Source organism: Papilio polytes, unplaced genomic scaffold (genome assembly GCF_000836215.1).
Source record: "Papilio polytes unplaced genomic scaffold, Ppol_1.0 DF824325.1, whole genome shotgun sequence".
Classification (NCBI taxonomy): domain Eukaryota; kingdom Metazoa; phylum Arthropoda; class Insecta; order Lepidoptera; family Papilionidae; genus Papilio; species Papilio polytes.
Window position 1 is genome coordinate 1,154,990 of NW_013524879.1, and position 23,688 is coordinate 1,178,677.

Here is a 23,688-nt window from a genome sequence, read left to right on the forward strand (position 1 = left end):
ACTGTATATTGGACAGACCTTTATCACTTAACTTTGTGAGACATTATCTTAACACTCTCAGCGCCAGACCTTAAGTGAGCATTTAAAGAAAACACAACTTTTTTTTTGGATGTGTCTTAAACTATATAATATATATTGTTTTTCACTCCAGTTTTTCCCCTTTTTTCCTTGGATTTTTATCTGTGTGTCATTTAGATACACTTGGCTTGGGAAATAGTTCATTTGAAATTCATACCTCCCAGGCCACATACACAGTGTTCTAGACGTTACGATGTTTTTATTCGAAAGCTTTAATGTCCTTAAACAAACATCTTAAAACATTTTGATACAACTTATAATTCTGATATAATTGTGCAAGGGTAATAACATTATCCTACATTTAACAATAATTATGGTCACCATAGCTGTAGCCAATTGCCTCAGCTTACTGCTATGCAGTGTGGGAAGTTTCATTTGAGACATTTACCAGTCAATGACTGCAGTAATCTTGATGAATCAAACTTTACTGTTAATTATACAAATACATGTAATTTGAAAGATGCATGAAGGTTACCCAATATTTTTAAAATGGCTTCATAGACTGTATTACACAGATGTAGAACATAGTAATTGGGTAGGCAACACATCTGCAATTGCAGATGTTTATGGGCAGCGGTTGCTTTCCATTTTGGTGGATTCAGGCCGCTTGCTCATATGCCACTTTATATTATAAAGAAAATACTCTGGAAGAACATGTGTTTAGTTTTTTTTAATACAACACGAAAAGCTTTAAATCATTTACAATGAAAGAATTGTCGTCACCATTTTGTCCTTTCCCTATGTAATGTTGACAAAAGTCCGCAATACATATCTGAATTCACTATCTTAAGCATTTTTTTTAATCTACCCATACTTTATTGGACTTCCTCTTCCTATGTAACTTTTAAGGAAATATAAAAAAAATCATTTAGTCGAAAACCCAACATTTCATCGAATCATTCAAATAATTCAAAAACTTCAGCATTTTTTTTTGGTTAGCTAAATGTATTTAACTTCTAAAATCAATGTTTTAATTCTCAATAACATTTTCTTTCTTAGCTATTTAAAAAAATCATGTCAACTAAAGTCTAATTTATATCTTTTAGTATGACTATGTTAATATAAAGTGAGTGAACAATTTACAAGTATCAAATACCTTTCAAATACGTCTGTAACTTAGCATCTTATAAATATAAATTCTCAACATAAGAAATATATTTTATATTCTGCCAATACACTCCGTTACCTAATAATGACTTTTAAGTTAGAGATTAAGTAATACTTGCTCACATCTTAGCCAAAACCTGAAGAATGTGAGGCTAAGCGCCCACTTTAGGTGGCCAGCATTGTATAATTTAAAGATTTTTTACTTTTATGTCTAAATATTTATCTTATAATAAATTAACTGGTCACTAAAAGTTAATTTTAATATATGAATTTACACTAAGGATTGTTTAAACAACTCTGAGTGTGAGTCATATGTGACATAAATATTATACCCACAAAACAATCAGTTACAAAGTAATAAAAAATTATTGGCTAAAAGAAAAACTGTATCAATAACAATGCTGAATTATTCAACAACTATTCAATTAAAACAATTAACAATTCAAATCAAAATAATTAACATGAATTAAAGAAAAAGATTGACATAAACATTATTTTAAAACTAACGTTTTCGTGCATTTGAGTTTAAAGTTTCAAATTTATTTTGTTTTAATTTCTAAAAATAAACAAAACTGAGGTAGTTTTGTATATTTTCTTGCACCATTTGCACTTTTTTTTAATCGAGGTCAATTTGGATGGGGACAGAGCAAAAAAAATTTTGCAATGGTTGTCAAAAAAGGCAAGTTTGTTGCTTGACCGCCCATAAAGTTTTAATGTCCTTTGCGATGTTTATACCAATAAAAACTTTAAAAAACTTCTCTAACTTACCAGAACGGCAAAATTCTTGTCACAAAACTGGTATTTTTATTCAAAATAATGATTTACATGAAATTAGAACTTCACAAAATGAAAACAATCACAAAAAACCTTTAGTTTCACAAGTTTAAGGCACAATTTAGCAACTTTCTATTCAGAGATCACAGATATGCCGCAACACAAACGTAAATTACAGTTAATAATTTCAACAAAACAAAATAAAAAGTCGGTTAGTTTTATTGCAAAAATAAAACATAAACAAAAACAAAATCCACCGACCTAGAAGACCAAACGAACTTTACTGAACCGAAGTGAAGTGAGTTGAATTGCATGAAGTTAAAGTAGTGAAGTTATCAGCGAAATGCTTGAGCTATCGCTATCTAGTGGTATTTTTGATTACTAATGTTTCCTCTTTTATTAGTTCAGTTTGATAAATATAGATGACTCTTATTTATATTTTTCATTTCTTTTTGTAAATGGAAAATGAAACTAATTTTAGTAATAATTCTTCATTTATTTACAGAAAACTTTTTTTTACATTTTATAATTGCGTTACAATAAATTAAATAGCATTCTTATCTCACACAAAGAACACACACATTACGTTTAGTTTCAAGAAGCCATGGTCGTTATATTGAGTATACGAAGGTTGGTGGTGTCAGTATGGTCCGGTTTCTGCCGCCTCCACTGAGATACGGGGCTTAAATCCTCGCTCATCTGCCTCATATTCCACCACCTGTGGTACAATTAGATCATATTTATTATTTAACGATGTAAATTATCTTTCAAACAGTTTTTGGATACTTAAAATATTTTTAATTAACGTTTTCAATTTAGTTTTTAATACTCGTAGATCTAAAGATTGAAATTGTAATTGAAAAACATCAACAACAATAACTTTATCCACCAAGGCGTCACATTGGGCGCCCGAATTCTAAATCATATTGGCGCCCCTAAATCAAGTGTTTTCATTGGCTGGCGCCCCGTAAAGTTATGCGCCCGGGCGCCTTTAAATTCCGGCACCGTAATCACATGCCCCAGGGCTGTTAGCTCTGTTTATTTGGTCTTACCTGCTTGGTACCATCAGGTAGCACTACAAAGTATGACCCCTCCGCCCTCTCCGCCTGTCGCGTCTCCACATGGCCGAAGTCACTGCCGCTGCTATAATCGTTCACCTTGTACCCGAATTCGTAGTTTGCAGGCTCCTAAAAAATAACATTTTATAATATTTAACTCACTACGTATTTAAAATTGGCTGTTTCTGTCGGATAAGGGTGGGCAACGCATCTGCAGTTGCGGATGTCTATGGGCAGCGGTCGCTTCGCCATTTTGGCGGATTCAGGTCTCCGCTTGCTCGTTTGCCACCTTATGTTATAAAAAAAATGTAAGCAAAGATACCTGATTAAGCAGTTCATCAAGTGTACTTCTAGAGTAACTGTAGCCAGAAGTATCACCGCTTGCATCTCCGTAGCCATCTTGCGAAGATCTGCAATGGATGAGTTAATTTTACATATACTTAAAAGACAACATCTAACATAAAGTTAATAAATTACAAATAGAAACTTACCTTGCATAAGACGAAGCTATTGCATTAGTCTTTTCAATATTCCTTGCTTCAGGTATTCCGTATTCCCCAGCAGGAGTTCTTGCACTTGGAGCTCCATAGACATTCGAAACAGAACGAGAAAGATCTTGAGAATACGAATCTCTGGCAGCGATTCCTGGTGCACCGTATTCAGTAGACAAAGAACCATACGTTTGTGGAACTGAATTTCTTAAAGTGACCATAGGGCTTTGATAACCATGGTTGACAGGAGATTGGTTTCCAAATCTTGGAAGACCATACTTTTGTACTGGATGTCTTGTAGATTCTGGGATATTAAAAGACCTTTGAGATGCGCTATATGTTTCTGAAGGAGAATTCCTAGGTTCACCATAAATTTGAGATGGTCCTGATCTGGTGTATTCTTTCGGAAATCCTGTTGCAATGTTAAGGTTTCTTGTATTTGGTGTCCCGTATAATGATGGATTTCTGGCCAAAGGTGTACCGTACTGTTGAGATTCGCGGAAGTTAGGAGGTCCGTAATTTTGGGAAATTTCGTTAAATTCATTGAAGGATTTAGATCGTGCTTCAAAGTTTGGCGGAAGATATTCCCGATGTGAATGGTAGCCGCTACTGAAAATAATGTTATTTCAATGTAGTGACTGTAAATCGTCCCACAAATACATTTTTTCCTACAAAACAGTTAGCAAATCGATTTTAGTACTACTGGCGCTAGGGACGAGATTTCCACGGGCTTTTTTTACTATAACTGAACATAGGATGGGCTTAAGGTTATGAAAATATTTTACAGAATTTTGGCGCCCTGTGCTGTCGCCGCCCGGCCCTACTCTAAAGCAGGCACTTAAAGGTACCCAAGTTGACCTGTAGTTAGACCAGCGCCATCTATACTTTACTTAAAGTATATTCAAGTTTCTTACCCGATTGGAGGCTCGGCAGCAACCCATGAGATCAGACATAAAAGTACAATTATCATCTGTAAATAATATAAAAATATTAGAATTTTACTTCTTACTAATATTGTAAATGCAAAAGTTTGGATGTTTGTTAGAGGTTGTAGTCTAAACGGCTGAACGGATCTCGAAGAAATTTGGCATAGACGTAGAGGATAGTCTGGAAGAACATAGGCTACTCAATTTTGTTTTTTAAAATTTCACACGGACGGAGTTGCAGGCGAAATCTAGTATTTTTATCAATAAATTTACTAAGTAATGATTCCGATTTACTGTCAATTAAAATGAACGTGTCCTGGAAATGGGATAAAGTAACCACAACAGCTACCCTTTCTAGAGGGTTACCTACCCTGCTAGTTACCCGATCGAGATGAAGCTTTCGAATGATATTCCCAAAAGATTAAAGCTGTATTTATACTGTATTCGACAGGATGAAAGCATTGATAACTGAACTACAAACACTTCGAACTCTATTACAATGCAATAAGATTGACTTTAGTATGACAATAGTAATATATGAAATAACCCTATTGTTGTCTTCAAGGTGCGTGTGACGACATGTGCTGTATTTGGATCATTCATTAATGTGAACATCATTTACTATCTTGTGGTCTAAATGTACTCATTGTTCATACAATATAGAGAAGGTTCAAAGCTTTCCTTGATGTAGGTAAAAGGACAATACGAACTGAACGACTTACACTAGCAGCATGCGTTTTCGTTAGTGTAGAACGAAAAAAATAATCAGTCGGGAATACAGCCAGTATAGACTTTAGCCAGTATAGAATACAGCCAGTATGGAATAACTTAACAGTAGTAGAGCCCGCTTTAACATTTTCGTACGAATGGGCCGGCTTGCCCAGCGCAATACCACGACCACACAGAAGTTCCCGCGTTTCGCCTGATAAGTGTGGTGCCGGAGGCCTATTTTTAGTCCCTTTCCCATTCCACCCTTTTTCTTAAGTGGAAAGGATGGGAAGGAAAGGTGAATTTGACGGTGAAGGAGACGCATAGAAAGGGGAAATTTCCTCTTTAGGTACGTCTCCTCCTCGGTCAATTAAGGGTAGACAACATATTTGCAATTGTGGATGTTTATGGGCAGCGGTCGCTTTCTATTTCGGTGGATTCAGGTGGCCGCTTGTTCTTTTGCCACCTTATATTATAAAAAAAAATATGGCCAGTATGGTATACTGCCAGAAAAATAAATAGCTAGTACCCTGGTTATTATTATATTTATAGGTTATACACGCTAGGTACTGGCGCAACGGTACACGCTTCAATTAAAAAACATGCTAACTATGCCGTTTAAAAATTATTATAGCTAGTTGCCAGTTTCTTGAAAGATTGCCAGATAATGACTTGTGTAACACCCTAAATTACTCCCACAGCTCCACTAGCACCTTCCAGTAAAAGTCTTATAAAAAAATCAGTGCAGTCGTTTCGCAGATTATCAGAAACAAACGTGGCCTTCTGGATAGACAATAAAAAGAAATGGATTTTCGTTACGAGCATTGTATACATCATCTTACTAATATCATAAATGCGAAAGTTTAGATGGATGTTTGTTAATACTTATTTTCAGATACAAAACGGATCTCTGAAAGACAGATGTAGAACATGGTTTGGAAGAACACAAACTGTTAATTAAGTTTTTTTTTTAATTCATCGTAAACGGAGTCGCTGCCAACAAGCCAGTGTTTGCTAAATATGATTTTTTTTATAGACTAGATAACTGTATATTGATTTCTATAGTTTACATGTTTAGCTGTTCAACGTCATCATTGATTTTATACTTAGGGGTTAACAGATTTCCACTAGCAAATCTCTTGTATATAACAAATTTTGTTTTGTACCAAAGTTTGTTACAAAACAAAATATCCCGTCTCTATGACAGCTGTCAATATCAGAAGTATTAAGGAACTTCGCTATATTTTGGCAGGAGTCGGTTAACTAAGTATCGAAGTAGATTTAACGTGTACCCCCGTCCTTTTGGCTAAAATATCAGGAACAGTTCCATCTGCGAATATGGTCTTGACGAAAGAACTCCAAATCACATCTTTTTCAGTCGCCCAGGTCTTTCTTTCTCACTCTATGATTACATTCCTCCTGATATTCCTTGCCCCATTGATCTCATATCGCTTCTTTCTCTTGTGAACTCCCCTTCGTTTATATTCTTAGTTCATTCATTAACCATAATAATATTATGCTGTAGGTTCCTGTCTCTGCAGCCCTGACCACTGGTTGCTTGAGTCATCGGATTCCGCAGCCGGTGGTGCTCTATTTTTTTATATAATATGTTTTATTTTGTTATTTTTTTAAGAAAATCATGTGAAATATATTATATATAAAAATAAGAAAATAAAGATATGAGATTTATGCTGTAGATTGTCTGTCGTGTTTCCAACTAACTCCTGTATATATCGTGGTTGTCTTGTTGTGTTAGAGTATTATACATACTTGTCATTGGCGAAATTTCTAAGGAAACGCCATTAACACAAAAGATAGATATGATAGAAGTAGATTTACGTTGTTATTTTATTGTCTCAGACTAATTCATATTTATGGAAATTGGTATCATGTCATTCAAAGTAATTCTGCACACAGCTGTCTTTTTTATATGAGAAGGGGGCAAACGAGCGGCGGGAACACAAAGGTGGTCAACGACGCCGATGTCTGCCGCGGCATGCTGGAATTCGTATCGGTACTGTTGCGTATATTCAATCTATTTGCTTTTTTATCTGTATTTTACTTTGTTTTTCAAATAACTACACTTGCTATTATCCTTTGGTCTAATTTGTCTGGACTTAGTTATTAAAACTGGTAAGTAGTTACTTAGAATAAGTTAGTAATTATTATTGATATGACGAAACAGAAATATGTCGTCAGTTAAAATTCATTAAATAAAATAATAAAATCTTCCACTTTTGTATCATTTTTATTTATTCCGAGTTAACAATATTGTCTTGATTGTTTAATTTAACTTGAATTCACAAACAATATTCCTGAAAAAATATTTGTTAAGTTTTTACAAAAAAAGTGAACATTTTATGGCTTAAATATTTTTCTTTCAAAAACAAATTACAAAGTAAGAAGCTTTCTAAAACGAGGTTTGCGTGTTTTTTAAACGTCATGAAAAAAACGTATATTTTTTACAGTATTTTTTTATTAGTTAAAGGTAGAAATGAACAGAATTCTTGATAATATTTTCTTCAGTAACATAAACTGGATTCATTATTATTCTGGATACGTGGAATACACTAGTACGGTCCTGCGCTGCGAGAGTCGACATCAGCTGGTTGTACGGAGATCCTGGGCTTGAAACCTTCTTCATCGGCCTCATATTCTACCACCTACAAAAAACATATAACTACATATACTATATGAGTACAAAATAAATCTTACTAATATTATAAATGAGTTGAGATGGATATATGGATGTTTTTTTTATAGTTAGTAGCCTAAACGGCTGAACGGATCTCGATGAAATTTGGCATATTTGAAGAATAGTCTGGAAGAACACATAGGCTAATCACTTTTGCTTTTTTTAATTCCACGCGAACGGATTCGGAGTTAAAAGCTAGTACCTCATATTTAACATCTAAATCATTACTTAGATTGCGATTAATGTGCTCAAAGGACCACAAAAAATTGTGGTTTTTAAAATCTAAAGTAATATAGTTAGGATTTATTTTCATTAGTATCGTACGAAAATTGAGCTAGAATTCACGACAAGTAAAGAAAAATATTAAATTTTGAAAAATCCCATTCAGGACCACCAAAAAGTCCCAAAGAAATTTAATTTCCATGGCTTTTTTTACCTTTTACAGGCAAAGAGTAGTCGTTGTTAAGAGTTAAAGATAGAACTATTTTAACATCGAAAAGAAAGCGGTTTCCAATTTGTTCGTATGTTCGTTACCTGTTTTGTACCATCTGGCAATACCACGAAATAAGACCCTTCCGCTTTATCTTCTTGTCTGGTCTCTACATGTCCAAAGTCACTACCGCTCTCGTAATCGTCCACTTTATAAGCAAATTCATAGTTCGCTGGTTCCTGTGACATTAAAAAAATTAATAACGACCACATATTGAAACGAATAATTACTTCGCGCTGCTTGCATTTGTATTTTTAGAGCAGGGCTTTGCACTAAACTATCGCAGAACTGTTGTTAGATTGTCGATTGTTTCGCAGCTAATTCATTTAAGCACATAGGAATCAAAGCGAGACTAAACAATTAATCAACGGTGTGCTCTAAGCGTGGCTCTATCATTTAACACACTGTTACTTATTAAAACGACGTTTCAGTATTCGGCTGTAAGTAGAGTTGTTAAAAGGCTCGAGTCTCCCGAGTCTTCGACTCATTCAAGGCTCGAGTCTTTTGTAAGAGCTTTTAAGGCTCAGTAGCTTCGACTCGGAGCTCGAGTTTCGGGCTCGAGGCTCATTTCTCACAACACTAGATGTAAGTCTTTTTGACTGCATTTGGATTTGAAGAACAAGAAACGAGTGACATAAACTAGTAGAATGTGACTAGAATAAGTTTGTGATGTTATTTTTTCACACTAGCAACGGTGGATCTAGGAGGGGAGTCATGGGGGTCATGATGACAATGACAAAATATATTTACATATTTTGTCAAGCTCTTGACTTGACTACGACTATGTGACCCCCCCCCCCTGGCGACAAAGCTGGATCCACCCTTACATAGTAGTTCCTAAAGCGAAATTTCACGGCAACCCTTTTCAGTACCTTAAGAAATATACAGAATTATGTGAGATTGTGATCTTAGCGTCCCATTCTGTCCATCCTAACGCCGTATATGTGTGTATTATGAAGATGAATATTACCTGGTTTAACAGATCAAGAGCATTCCTGGCGCTGGCGTATTCATAGCCCAGATCTGAAACATCAGTTGGAGCACCATACTGATTTGACGGCATTGAGTCTTGGCGTGATTGTGGTACACCATATTGCTTGGATGGAGATCTATAAATACAGACGAATTGAGTACCTCCTTCTTTAAGAAAGTCGCTCAAAAATAGATAGAAAAACTATTTAAAAACACCAATTCAAACCTCCAAAACCCAGCAGTTGTAGTGTGTCTGTGTGTAGATTGGTTAAAGCGCTTTTTATCCAATTTTTGATGTTTTTAAATCTTTTAATTATAAGACTTTTATCTTCGTTGGGGACTATACTTACAAGTTGATGATAATAAAACTATAAAAAACTTACTTAACAGTCGAATATGAAGCAGTAATTGCATTAGTTTTTGAACCAATTGATCTTCCTGCAGGCTGTCCATATTCTTGAGAGATACTTCTTGCATTAGGTACACCATATTTCTCTAGAGGTTCAGGAAATACATTTTTAGCTTCAGGACCACCATATTTAGAGGACAAAGAACGACCAAAAGGTACTTTAGCATGGTTACTTGATCTGACTGAAGATATAGGGTTCAAAGAACCTTCAGAATATAATTGAGACTTCCTGCTTTGGAATTTAGGTACGCCGTATATTTGGACAGGTGATGAGTTTCTGGAAACACTGCGGGTTAAATCCTCCGAGCCTGGTGTTCCATATTGCGTTGTTAAACTCTGGGCGGGAAGATAAGAACTGGTCGGATTTCTGCTAGTTGGGGAACCGTAATGTGTCACACTGCTTTTTGGGAAAGAAAGACTGGCATCATATTGTGAGGTGGCTGGTACACCGTATTCCTGAGATAAAGATCTGAAAGTCTCTTGGTTTGGTGTTCCATAATCTTGAGATATATCACGGAATTCTGGAGCCCCGTACTCTTGGGAAAGTCGGGAATTCTTTGGACCTCCGTATACTTGGGATAGATTGTCCCGGAAACCTGAAGCTTGTTGGGATAGTCTAGAAGTTGGTTGGTAATGGTTATTTTGTCGTGTGGTAGGAGCAGTTAGATCAGGTATATATTGCTGATGAGGTCCATGATCTTGGTGCAATCCAGCAGCTTCTAGATAACTGTCTCTGAAAATGATAAAAGTTATTATAATGTAAGTGATTGAATGTTCTTTATTTGTGTACAATGGATTGAACTATGTTGAGGTTAGGCTGCATTGGCTGTTTTTTAACTTTTATAGAATTTAGTTGCCATATTCAAAATTATAACTTACCGAACTGGTGGCTCTCCTAGCGCCAACGAAAGCAAACATAGAAATACGATCATCTGAAATAAGAGAATTTTAGTTTCAGTTAATATCCATACTTTCTTAGTTAGATTCTTGAATATACACGAATTAAATAACTACAGAACGAATGGCGTGATATTGTAGACTTGAGACAGTGAAAATCTACTGTTATAATAATAATAATATATGAATATTTAGACTGTTTTATTTACTACCTTCCTTTCTAATTAAAAGTTACTTGCTGTTACTCGCGACTTCGTCCTCGTGAAATTAGAAAGTGGTAAAAATATTGCCGATATTACTGACTACTAACGTAGCTTTTAAATAGTGAAAGATTTTTTTAAATTGGCTCAGTAGTTTTTGAGTTATTTCACTATATAAAAATACAAAAATAAAAATCTTTCCTTTTTTGACCGACTTCCCAAAAGAAGGTAATAATTCTGTATGTTTTTTTTATTTTTATATCATTACTAGCTTTCGCCCGCGACTTTGTCCGCGTAGTAGTAAAAAAAACAAGTAGCCTATGTATTCTTCCAGACTATCGTCTACATCTATGCCAAATTTCATTGAGATCCGTTCAGCAGTTTAGGCTACAAACTCTAACAAACATCTATCCATCTAAACTTTCACATTTATAATATTAGTATGAAGTATGATAAACATTAGTTTATAGTTATTTGAATATTTATTTTTTTTTGTTTACGAAAAAGTTTTATCTACCCTCAGAGTTTAGAACAGGACTGTCTTAGATAAAAGATGTTTATCGAATACTTTCTTGTTAACACGATACCACTATTTATACTAGTAGTAAATCAACCGTTTCAGTACCTTAAGAACTTTTATTGTATCTTCAGTAAAACACATTGTAAATTGGACTCTAACTTCATAGTAATAAGATCTTAGATGTTTGATACGTGTATCGTTTTGTTTGAAACATATCTATTGTTGATAACGCCTTCATTTGGTTGTGACATCTGTCATTTGTAGGTCAATGTTGTCCTTAAATCTATAACTATTTTTTACTAGCTGTCGCCCGCGACTCCGTACGCGTGAAATTAAAAACAAAAGTGAATAGCCTATGTGTTCTTCCAGACTATCCTCTACATCTATACCAAATTTCATCGAAATCCGTTCAGCAGTCTACAAACTTTAACAAACATCCATCCATCCATCCGTCTAAACTTTCACATTTATAACATTAGAATGACAGTTAATTAGAAAAAGGAAATACTTTTGATTTATAAAAATGTTAATAAAAAATAATTATTATTATAATGTAGATTTATTTTTAGATTTATGCCTAAAACGGAACGGTGTCAGAGGCGTGATCACATTTATTACATTTCCATTGAAACTATTAAAAACATCAACACTAGGTTCTGCGTAACAATGTACTTCAAGTAACTCAGTAGTCATTATTTTATTAATTAGACCTGCAGCTTTCATTATATTACTAACAGATGGCGCCCAAAAGTGATATTTCCCATACAAATGTGCGTAATTCAGAACAACATTTCCTATCAAATTTGCTACATAAGTAACTTCAATTAAAATAACAAGTTTCTTTCCTTTAAGTCTAACAGTTGCTTTGTTTCCTGGTTCAATGTTTATATAACCATCCTTTTTTATTCCAAAAGGTAGTGACACACTGTGGAAATTATTCTTCCTCCATTGATTTTTAAATGAGATTATATTGCCATGAAAATTATAATCAATGTTGTACGAAATGGAATCTTCTGGAAGACCATTGTTGTTCCAAAAAGATGTTACTCTATTTTCAATTGTTTCATATATCGATATGTTTACATTAATTGTGTTTGTAGTATTGTTGATATATTCGTGATTCTTTACGACAATGTTTTCTTTAATAACTTCGATGATTTTTATATTTTTCACTCGTAAATTCCTTTTAACAGGCGTCCAGTTGTAATTTTCGTATATATTACCATATTTAGTTGGATCGTTTAAGTATATGTCATCAGGATATTTACCGAGTTCAATTCTCACTCCTTTACTTAAATTATTGTCTGTAATGTTGAATAAATTTACTTCCATATTTGTTATTATTTTTTTATCGTCACCAATATACGTCACATTTATGTCATTTTTATTTGTAGCAGTTTTTACGAAAATTTTTATTTCACATTCACTAAATATTATTAAAATAAGAAATGTTAAAGAACGTAACATATTTAGCTAAATTAATACGGAATTATATTTTCTGTTATACGGAAATTTGCAATAAACTGATAGATAGAATAGTTGAAAACAAATAGATAATAGTTAAAACAAATGAGGGCTTATTACGAATAGGTTCGTAACATCATCGACTGTATTAAACTCGTGGAATCTCATACAAATTTTGTCATTTCGTTACGAATTCTCGCTCGCAACTGTTTCGCAAATATTCTTAATAAACTCTCTATTTATCACAGACGTAAATGTGGATTCCAACTGCAGAAAAATTTATCAAACAAGTATTGCTATCTCAGTTTAGTCATAAAGGGGGAATAGGACAGCGATATGTTTGTACACTACACGCGGAATGTAACTTTGACCTATTTATCAAACGTAGTTCAAGAGTATAGACGTTGTAGATTCAATCATAATAATGATAATCTTCTAATATTTACATATAAAATAACTAGTAACAATACCTTGGTTTGTCTTAATTTAAATACTAAACTTGTCTTTTAAATTGATTTTAACGTCTTCGATGATATTGTAAATGTTAAATTTTTTTTAAAGAAAAGCCAAATAAACAAAATCGCCGGAAACATAAGGTGCCTTTCCGACTAGCGAAGGAAGGAAGTAAAAGGAACCATAAAACTTTATCTATTTCTGGTTTCTTCCAATCAAAAGTTAATTCAAACCAACATTAAATTCTTTGTATTACAATGATTATATTGTTTATTTAACTTTTGATCTTGACAAAAAAACGTTAAACATCCCAAATCAATTCCATTGACCATCTTGTACAGACGTTTTACTAAACTTTAATAATATAAAAATGATTGGATTAAAAGTATTATTATTTCTAATATTTTTAATAATAGTTGAATCGAAGATTTCAATCGATATTAACGTTGATAACAACCCTAATATCGCAATAAATTATTCAGGTTTTGAGGTTAACGTAATCAATAACAAAGAGATTGAATTATTCAATATCGACAACGCAAATATAAAACGAGCATTAAAAAAACATTACGGAAGAAAACCTAATAATGTTTATTTAAAAAGTCCTACACCTTGGGGTGATTTGTATAAGAAATATAAATGGGAAGAAGTAACAAGAGTTTTGACTGTTAAATCTGCAAGATTGAAATCAATAACGAAGAAACCAATTATAATTTTATCACATGATTTCGAGAACGTATCGAATAGGACGATCAAAGTGAACACTGGGATCAGTCAAACAGTTGAAAATACTATCACAACAAGTTGGACGAAAACAAAAGAAACTACGATATCTCAAGAGATAGAATATGAAGTGAACGTGATGTTCGGTAGAGCAACAGGGACTAGTGGCATCTCTTTCACATCCAGTTGGGGTGAAAGTGAGGAGAGAACGGAAAGTGTGACAATAAGTGCGTCCAGTTCTGTAGAAACGGAGTTACAACCAGGACAAGCAGCAAAAGCAGTGCTATCAGCTAGTAAAGGGTCTTTAGAAGTTGAGGTTTTATATCTGGCGACTCTGAGAGGTAATGTAGCTGTTAATTTTAATGCGGCATACAAAGGACATCATTTCTGGGGACCATCGATAGACGGGATTATGAGGAATGGTGGAATTAACAATGAAGTTATAATAAAAGAAATTATTAATATAGGATTTTATACTGAAGCCAGTTTGAAAGTTTTTGATAAAGTATCTGGAGATACTTTGTAAGTTAATATAACGTAAATTATGAAAATTTTATTTTACTGTTTACATTTGTCAAATTATCAATAGCGAATTTCAAAATGACATGACAAACCTTGACAAACTTCCTTTCTTGATATTAGCAGCAGCTTATGGTCTCTTTCCCACATTAGGGTTTTAATCCGAATTATTTACCCCCTAAGTTTAATAGCTTGAAAATATATAGCCTAAAGCGTGACGTAAGTGTAGGGCTTTTTATTAAAAAAAGAATTATTCAAAAATATGCTGTAATTGCTGATATTTTAGGCAACAAAGAAGTGTGTGTTTACGCTTTATTATAATAGTTTAGGTGTGAATTCGTTTGTTTTTAAGTTTAACAACATAATACAGGGTGATTTTGAACGGACTGATCAACGGTTCTGTGGAGGTAGAGGACCTCATTTAAACCCAAAGTTTATTGCCCGATTTTCTGTAGTTTTGAAGTTATTTATTTTTTTGTAAAAAAATCGGAAAAACTAAATTTCTGACTTAAATTTGACCGTACGTTCAAAATAATCTGTTTACAGCCACTTTTTTTCGTTAACAAGCCTATTAATTAGGCTCCCTCTACAAAACCGTTGATCCGTCCGTTAAGAATCACCCTGTATATTCTCTCTTTTCGTCGAAAAATAAACAATATGTAGTTGTACCTAAGGGTGTTACGCAATAAAAAACTCACAGGTTAAATGTTTATTTTGTTATTAGCTTTAGTAATTAGAAATAAAAATGTATTTAACATCTGTAAGGTTTTTTTCTTCTAATTCATGTTACATCATAGATCTTTACACAAAGCTATAAGCCGCAACACAGGAACGTATAGTCATCTCTCTCTTTGGCATATATAAAAAAGAGACGACTGTTTTCAGGTGTTACCTCAATGGTTCCTAATAATATGTTTATTAGTTGAAGTGTTACTATAAAAGAATCCATTTAACAAATTAGTTCAATACCAAATCTCCGATGCCAAAATAGTGACAATTAAGGCCAAGGTTCTGTCCAAGTTTACACAAAAGCTTTATTCGTCACGATTTGAACATATCTATTGTTTATGTCAAGCATTTTAAGTGTGGATTTCCACTGTCGTAAGACATATATGTAACATATCTATACATATAATAAAATTGGAGTGTCTGTTTGTAATATCAAAGGAAAAATTCCAGATTTCTTGAAAATAATGTATGTACGTATGATGTTTATTGCATTAAATTTTTTTGTCTGTCTGTCTGTCCGCAAGCCGCGTTTGTTCCGGGTAATCTCCGAAATGGCTAGACCGATTTCGACCGGACTTACATTGTAGGGTAGCTGACATAAACGGGCATATTATATTCTACCCTTTTATCTTAATATTGCGTCGACGAAGTCGCGAGCAACAGCTAGTCGTTAACTAAGATTCGGGGATTGAGGTATTTGCAAAAAAAGTAGTTAATTAGACACAAAATAGTCAAAAATACCACAGCCTGTATTACTAAGGGTTGTATAGACTCTACTTTTGAAGGTTTCCGTCATACTTGGGATTTATTTCATAAAACTGTGACGTCATAGATGTCAGTTATGACCATTGTGAACATATGAGTCCTTTTACGTCACGTTTCAGAGGAAATGAAAAGTAACTAGCCAGATAAAGCCACAACACAGTAAGGCCGTCTAAATTGTATATGTCTCTTCGTGTCGTCATTGTGGTACATCCTTGTATAACAATAAATACTTAGAGAAGACTTTAGTAAACATTAGAGCGGACGCACACCTTTGACTAATCGCACAACTGTTGTGCGATTGTCGATTGTTTCGCAGCCTTCAACTGTTTAGTTGCACAACTAAAAATCGAGTTCGCACCTCCATATAAGCTTATAGGAATAAAAGTCTACCTTTTTACATTATAGTATTTACTAGCTTTCGCCCGCGACTCCGTCGGCGTATTATTAAAAAAAAACAAAAGTGAATAGCTTATGTGTTCTTCCAGACTATCATCTACATCTGTACTAAATTTCTTCAAAACCTGTTCAGCCGTTTAAGCTACAAACTCTAACAAACATCCATCTAAACTTTCACATTTATAACATTAGTAAGATTTGTATAAAAACTAATAGAGAAATTAATTATCTGTATATTGGTTATACTCTGAAAATTACGTATATAAAGTTAGGTTGAACATACACAAAAAAAACATAATTAAATAACCTAACACTTATGACAACTAAAAAAAAAGTAATAATAATGCCTGTCGAATTATTGAGATTTTGTTCCACGTTCGACTCCATTGATTTCCCTGTCCTTTTAATGTCAATTCACCTTGAAAGCTCCTCTATTCATCAGATAATGAGCGACAATATATCAACCCCCGCCCGCTTACAAATGTCTGTATAAAAGCTCTAAGTACTGAACATAAAGTATCAAACACTACAAGTCGTAGAACAAATTCAACAAAGTTTTATAACAAACATGAAGGTAATTTTAAACTTTAAAATATTATATTCAAAATTAATTACAAAGACTTTTTAGTATAAAGCTGTTCCCATGCGACTTCATCCGCATAAAATTTAAAAAAAAATCATTTTATTGTTCACATTTGTCACATTATCAATAGCAAATGTCAAAATGACATGACATGATGTCAAACCATGGCAACCTTGCTTTCTTGATGTTGGCAACAACTTTTGGTCTCTTTCCCACATTAGGGGTTTTAATCCAAAATATTTACCCCCTAAATTTAATGGCGTCAATAGCCTAAAGCGTGACGGTGAAGGGCTTTTATTAAGAAAAGAGTTATTCGAAAATATGCTTTGATTGCTGACATGTTAGGGAACAAAGAAGTCTGTGTTTACGCTTTATTATATTAGTATAGATATTTCTTTATTTTTTTTTGATTTTTAAAAACAGCGCTTGACCACGATCCCGCCTATACTTAAGTGATAATCTGATGAGAGAGCGAATGGATGAGTGAAGGAAGTTAAGCGAGGCGATGAGACGACAGCCCAATGATTTATTTGAGTAAAGTTCTAATTTATATTTTAAAATGTATACCGTTTTCATTTTTTTTTCAGACTCTCTTGATCACCGTAGCCCTTGTTGCTTTTACCGCTGCCGAACCACCACCCTCTAAGAGGTAACCAAACATTAAAAAAAAACATCTTACATATAAAAAGTCTTGTTGCGTAATATATTTAGAACTATTTCATTTAAAATAAACAATTACATACATATTTATTATATAAACTAGCTATTCCCATGCGGCTTCATCCGCATGATATTGTGAAAATTTTATTTTATTGTTTACATGTGTCAAATGATCAACACCAAATGTCAAAATGACATGACATGACAAACCATGGCAACCTTGCTTCCTTGATGTTGGCAGCAACTTATGGTCTCTGTCTCACATTAGGCTTTTTATCGAAAATGTTTATCCCCTACGTTTAATGGCGTGAAAATATATAGCATAAAGCGTGACGTCAATGTAGGGCTTTTTATTAAAAAAAGAATCTTTCAAAAATATGCTGTAATTGCTGATATCTTAGGCAACAAAGAAGTGTGTGTTTACGCTTTATTATAATAGTATAGATTGTTTATTGTAGTGCAATTAAATAATTTTCTGCGCTTAAGAACGTGCACACAACTTTGACAAAACTATAGCACAACTATTAAATCGTGCTTTGATACCTACGCTTATATGGAGCGCACACTACTCGATTTTTAGTGCAACTTAACAGTTGGTTGCGAAACAATCGACAATCCCACAACAGTTGTGAGATATTCGTAGTTTAGTGAAAGTTCCAATCCAGTCAACCTGTTTTTCAGCTATTTGCCACCACCATCTGGTCGGTCTCCGGGATATCCTCAAGGTCCAGCTGGAGGACCTGCTTTTGATGCGGGTGTGCCTGAAGTTGTTGCAGCAAGAAGTTTTGGTAATCAAGAAAATGGCAACGGATTCAGCAGGTAACAAAAGAAGTACACCTTTGACTGAACTATCGCACAACTGTTCAGTCGCGCTTTTTCCTAAGATTATATAGAAGTGCGGACACTACTCGATTTTTAGTTGTGCAACTGAACAGTTGGTGGCGAAGCAATCGAGAATCGCACAGTTTAGTCAAAGATGTGCGCGATCTTAAAAAGAAACTTACTATTTAAAAATGTCCATCATCATCTTCCCTGCTTTATCCTACTCCTGTAGGGTCGGCGTACCGGGTTTTTGTCCTCCAAAGCACTCTATCATCCGTCATCTTAGTCATCACTCCCTTCTTGATCATGTCACCTTTCACGCAATCCATCCATCTCTTTCTAGGTCTACCTTTACCGATGTACCCCTCCACATTCATAACTAACATCCTTCTTGTTACATGCGATTCATCCCTTCTCATAACATGCCCATACTCTAACTTTTTACTCCTTATTTTCTCAACCACTGGGGCTACTTTCAAACTTCCTCTAATATACTCATTTCGTATATTATCCAATCGTGTTACCACACATCCATCTTAACATTCGCATTTCCGCCACATGTAGTCTCCTTTCATCCGTCCCTTTTACTGCCCAACATTCAGATCCATAAAAATGTCCAATCTTTTATTTTTCAGGAATGGTTTTCAAGAGCGTGGGGTAAATCCCAGACTCGTGAACGGTCTAAGGGAAAGGGGAAACTTCGGTGTTAATGGCGTCCGAGATGAAAGTGACGTAAGTTTTCATTTCAAAAGACACATATGAAACTAAACTATCCCACAACTGTTTAGTCGCGCTTTGATTCCTATGGACTTATATGGAGTACACACTACTCGATTTTAAGTCGTGCTAAACAGTTGATTTGGCTGCGAAACAATCGACAATCCCACAATTGTGCGATAGTTTAGTCATAGATATGCACCCGCTCTAAAGACTAATTTTTCTTTCCAGACTGTGAGCCTTGAAGCTGAAAGTAGCGGTTTCAAATCTCGTATTAATTACCAAGACTCAGAAGAACATGAATATGAAGCCAGCAATGGCCGTTCTAACGGCTATACCCGTGGCAACCATGCTTCCCGTTCTAACGGCTACTGATTGCTTTTATTTTCTTTTTTGTTTTTTAATCGCATTTTATGTATCAAATTCAGCCAGTTTGTAATTTATAATTAAATATTCATGATTGTAAATGTATTTATTTATTTTCAATAAATATATTTTTGTTTTTAACTTGTTGTTTACATTTTAATCTTTAACGTTAAAATAAACGGGATATGTGTATGAAAAAGTTTTAAATTTGAAGCGAATCCAGGGCGAATTTCTAGTTTTAATTACTTTTATAATAGACATCCTCACCATGTTGATGGCTGGCATTCCACAACCGTGCGGTTTTCGCGGAACTTTCTGCCCCGCACAGCCGCGTTGTGGAACGGTCTGTCCTCGGCGGTATTTCCAAACCAATACGACTTAGGGTCCTTCAAGAAGCGAGCCTACAATTTCCTCAAAGGCCGGCAACGCATCTGTAGTTCCTCCGGTGTTGCGGATGTCTATGGGCGTCGTTGACCACCTTTGTGTTCCCGCCGTTCGTTTGCCCCCTTCTCTCATAAAAAAAAAAAAAAACAACATGGCAACCTATTTTCAAGGTTACGATAAATCGAATCGATTTCATAGAATACAGATCAACGTGTATAATAAATCAATATTTATAATTGGGTAATTAGTTCGTACAGATATCATTAAAGTAAAGAGAAATACGATATTCGTGTCATCTTTATATCGCAAAAAGTAGTTTTATAGGTTATCCAAAAATTACTTTGAATTGAAAAAAATATTCTCTGGACCAAAGATATGTTTATAAATGAAATAATGCTTCATTTATTTATTTAGACACGTCAAGGCTAATGAAACTATCTATAGACAACGAAAATTTCGCTATGTCGGCGAATTTAAGTGACCGCTTACTCGTTTGACAACTTTTAATATGAACACGCTAACAATCATACTAATATTATAAATGCGAAAGTTTAGATAGATAGATGTTTGTTAGAGTTTGTAGCCTAAACCGCTGAAGGGATTTCGATGAAATTTGGTATAGATGTAGAGGATAGTCTGGAAGAACGTATAGGCTACTTACTTTTTAATTTCACGCGGACGAGGTCGCGGGCGGAAGCTAGTCATTTATATTTTAAAGACATAAGTATATATAATATTGATATAATTCTGGTCATTTAGGGCCGTTGGGCCCTGCATGTCTTTTAGCACATTTTCAACTTAACACACATTCGTTAAGTATAAGCAAGTACTTGTACAAGTTTTTATCCTTGCCACGTACTAATTAGAATTGCTCAATCAATTAAATAGCTAATCCAAACTCCATTTGTAAATATTTGCCCATCGTATGGTCCTTGATTTGTTTGAGGTTCTTTAGTTAAAGATATTTTTAGTATAAAAACGGAATTTTATTATACTTCGATATCATTGTCGAGTAGCATTTCAGATTATCAACATGAAGGTAAAAATTGAATTTGAAATTTACTACAAGCTTCGGATAAAATAAAGAGAGACTATTTATTTCTTATTCTAAATATGGGACAGTGTTGATTTGATCTATTTCTTCCAGATATTCGCCATTGCAGCACTTTTAGTCGTCTCTGTGGCTGGTAGAGGTTCAGGACCTTACTTACCTAGTGGTTGGAGACCGGAAGGTCCAGCCTTCTATCTACCATCTGAAGTTGAGGTAAGTATATGTCTTGTAGTAACCGCAGTATTAGAATTACGGTAGGAACCTCCCAGCTGCCGCTGGACGGAAATGGTACAACCGTTCTACAATATACACAGTCTAGTGTAGTCAATACTCTATGAAACCTCAATTAGCTTCGTAGGATCGTCGTAGAAATCTCGCCCATGGCGTTGTAACTCTAAAATCGGCATTAGATTACATTATCGTATAACACAACAGCCATGACATTTATAAGCATTTTCAAACATTTTCTTCACTTTGAGACAACAGAGGTGAACAAATTCTACAATTAAATTGAAATAAATGCTACCATACTAACAAAAGGCTACATGAGTTCCAATCATTTTGCTGACACGGTTACTAGATTTAACTACATTTTTTTACAGAAGCCCAAAGAAAATCCAATCAAAGATGTGATATATCAAGAATCGATAGCGTCAGGATCCGATTCCTTCCAAGAGTATGGTCCGCCGAAGGTTGATTTCGAGTTGTCAAAGCAAGGACTACCTGATGTTGTCACTGAACAAGTATTTGCTGTGATTGAAGCGAAAGTGCAAGAAAATGTTGAAGAGAAAGTAGCTGTAACTCAAACAGAAGCTGTTGTTGCAGACTCTGAAGGTAAAATTATAAAATACTTCCATAAATATTGGACTAATGTTACTTGAATACTATCTATAGGCATACAGCAGTATAGACAGGCTAGCAACAGTTCCCTAAGGTACAGAAAAAAAGAAAGATCTCTTGTCTCTGTCTATTTAAGTTGTTATTTTTGCAGCTAACCTCAGTCAACAATCGATCGTACAAGAAATATTGCCAGTAACAGAATTAGTCCAAGAAGAAGCAACAACTCCTTTAACTGAGACGGAAATAATCGAAGACATACAACCAGCTGAAGTAACCACACAACTAGTTGAAATAGCAACCGCAGTTGAAATTGAAGAAACTCCTATCATCGAAGTATTAGAAAAAGAGACAGCAGTAATACAGCAAGAGAATGAGAACGCCAACAGCAATATCGTATCAACATTCCAAGAAAGAGTGCAAGTAGAGGAAATACAGACTGTGAAAGAAGAAGTACAGAAAGTCGAAACTGAGGTTAAAAGTGTAGAAACTGAAGTCCAGAAAGTAGAAACACAAGTACAGAACTTCGAAACAGAAATCAAGACTATTGTACAAGAGGTTCAAAATATCCCCGAGTTATTGAACAGCATTGACAATGAAGCCAAAAAGGTAATAGAGAATCTTTTTTAACAATTTACTTTTAGATTGAGATCCCAGACCAGAATGACGACACTTGAATTCAAAAACTTTATTGTTATATGATTATATTATTAAGCGTCGGTGGCTCAATGGTTTGAACACTTGACTTGTAATCCACAGGTCTTGGGTTCGAATCCCGCCATGTACCAATGTGATTTTCAATTTTTTGAATTTTCATATGTACATAATTTTCCCGACGTTCTTACGGTGAAGGAAAACATCGTGATGCAACCTGCACATATCGGCGAAGAAATTCAAAGATATGTGTGAAGTCAACCAACCCGCAGTGCAGCGTGGTTGACTATGGCCTAGTCACCCCTTATTAGGGTAGGCTCCGAGCCCCTCGGTGGGGACGTACAGTGAGTTGGTGATGATGATTGTTTTATGATTAGATAGTACTCGTTTGTGATGTAACCGACTGGACATATTTCCGTGGGCCAATTTAAATATTTGGCGTTCAGTGTTTTTAACCGGATTCAAAAAGAATGTTCTCAATTCAAAAGGTTTATGTTTTTCTTTTTTTTTTATTTCAGGTGGAGCCTGTTGAAGACGTTTCAGCCAAAGTAATTCAAGAAACGTTTGGGTAAGATTTCTACTTTTTATTAACAACAAAAACTCATTCCTTTTTTGAATTTAAAATGTGACACGTAAGCATGTTATCATATGAATTACATGTTTTTATTTTAGTTCTCTTGAACAAACTCCCGAAGGTTTCTTGGAGTACGGTCCCCCCGGATTCAAAGAATACGGACCACCAAAAGAGGAAGTTGTTCCAGTTTCTGAGGTAAGAACGACTAGAGTTTAGTTTTGTGTTGTTTTTTGATATTTCAATATACTCTGAGCTTTAATTACAGGTGATTCAGCCCGGTCTGCAGACGATTGAAAGCAATGTTAACAGAAGACGCCGATTTTCCCCCAAATTCAGGTAAATATGTCAACTAAATTGGTGTACTTTTAAACCAGGAATAATATTTTAAAAACTACTTAAAACGTTTTTAATGTTATTATTTTGTTTACAGGACTGCAAGGAAAGCGAACAAACACTAAAACAATCAAATACGATGAAAACTGCGATTAAATGGCGAATAATTTAAAGGAATTTCCAATAATGTTAAACTGTAAATTAAAATATAATCCATGTTAATGCAATGTAAATAATAAATGAACATTGAAAATTAAACGCTTTTCATTCTTTACTTCTCTGGTTTTTTGAAACAGCACTAACATATTATATTTCAAACAGAATTAACTAGAA

General features: G+C 34.4%; 3 protein-coding genes across 3 annotated transcripts in view; 1 reads left to right on the forward strand and 2 right to left on the reverse strand.

Moving 5' to 3' along the window:
- The window catches only part of LOC106099879 (golgin subfamily A member 4-like), a 52,146-nt gene extending 49,916 nt beyond the window's left edge, over positions 1 to 2,230 (reverse strand). The window contains exon 1 of the mRNA XM_013278563.1: positions 1,954 to 2,230. The gene's annotated coding sequence lies outside the window, so the exon portion shown is untranslated. The remainder of the gene's footprint in view (positions 1 to 1,953) is intronic.
- A 255-nt stretch (positions 2,231 to 2,485) lies between these two features.
- LOC106099888 lies at positions 2,486 to 17,588 on the reverse strand. Its single transcript, XM_013278576.1, has 13 exons — positions 17,525 to 17,588; positions 10,588 to 10,640; positions 9,683 to 10,441; positions 9,298 to 9,436; positions 8,372 to 8,506; positions 7,720 to 7,805; positions 7,451 to 7,457; positions 4,805 to 4,831; positions 4,423 to 4,478; positions 3,509 to 4,117; positions 3,340 to 3,427; positions 3,012 to 3,146; positions 2,486 to 2,677 (listed from the first exon to the last, which is right to left on the reverse strand). Exons 1-13 carry the CDS (start codon positions 17,531 to 17,533, stop codon positions 2,600 to 2,602), a joined length of 2,181 nt encoding a protein of 726 aa, XP_013134030.1. The 5' UTR covers positions 17,534 to 17,588; the 3' UTR covers positions 2,486 to 2,599.
- Positions 17,589 to 20,939: 3,351 nt separating this feature from the next.
- Positions 20,940 to 23,530, forward strand: LOC106099897. The gene is made up of 8 exons (XM_013278588.1): positions 20,940 to 20,945; positions 21,054 to 21,170; positions 21,560 to 21,791; positions 21,949 to 22,403; positions 22,967 to 23,016; positions 23,121 to 23,217; positions 23,288 to 23,358; positions 23,453 to 23,530. Exons 1-8 carry the CDS (start codon positions 20,940 to 20,942, stop codon positions 23,478 to 23,480), a joined length of 1,056 nt encoding a protein of 351 aa, XP_013134042.1. The 3' UTR covers positions 23,481 to 23,530.
- Positions 23,531 to 23,688: the final 158 nt, after the last annotated feature.

What these genes read in the sequence shown, in the direction of transcription:
- LOC106099888 (XM_013278576.1), bottom strand. An exon ending in TGCCAGATGGTACAAAACAG is followed by an intron (nt 7,806 to 8,371) that starts GTAACGAACATA and finishes TGTTTTTTGTAG; the next exon opens with GTGGTAGAATATGAGGCCGA. An exon ending in GCTGCCGAGCCTCCAATCGG is followed by an intron (nt 4,118 to 4,422) that starts GTAAGAAACTTG and finishes CATTATTTTCAG; the next exon opens with TAGCGGCTACCATTCACATC.
- LOC106099897 (XM_013278588.1), top strand. An exon ending in TTGACAATGAAGCCAAAAAG is followed by an intron (nt 22,404 to 22,966) that starts GTAATAGAGAAT and finishes TTTTTATTTCAG; the next exon opens with GTGGAGCCTGTTGAAGACGT. An exon ending in AAGTTGTTCCAGTTTCTGAG is followed by an intron (nt 23,218 to 23,287) that starts GTAAGAACGACT and finishes CTTTAATTACAG; the next exon opens with GTGATTCAGCCCGGTCTGCA.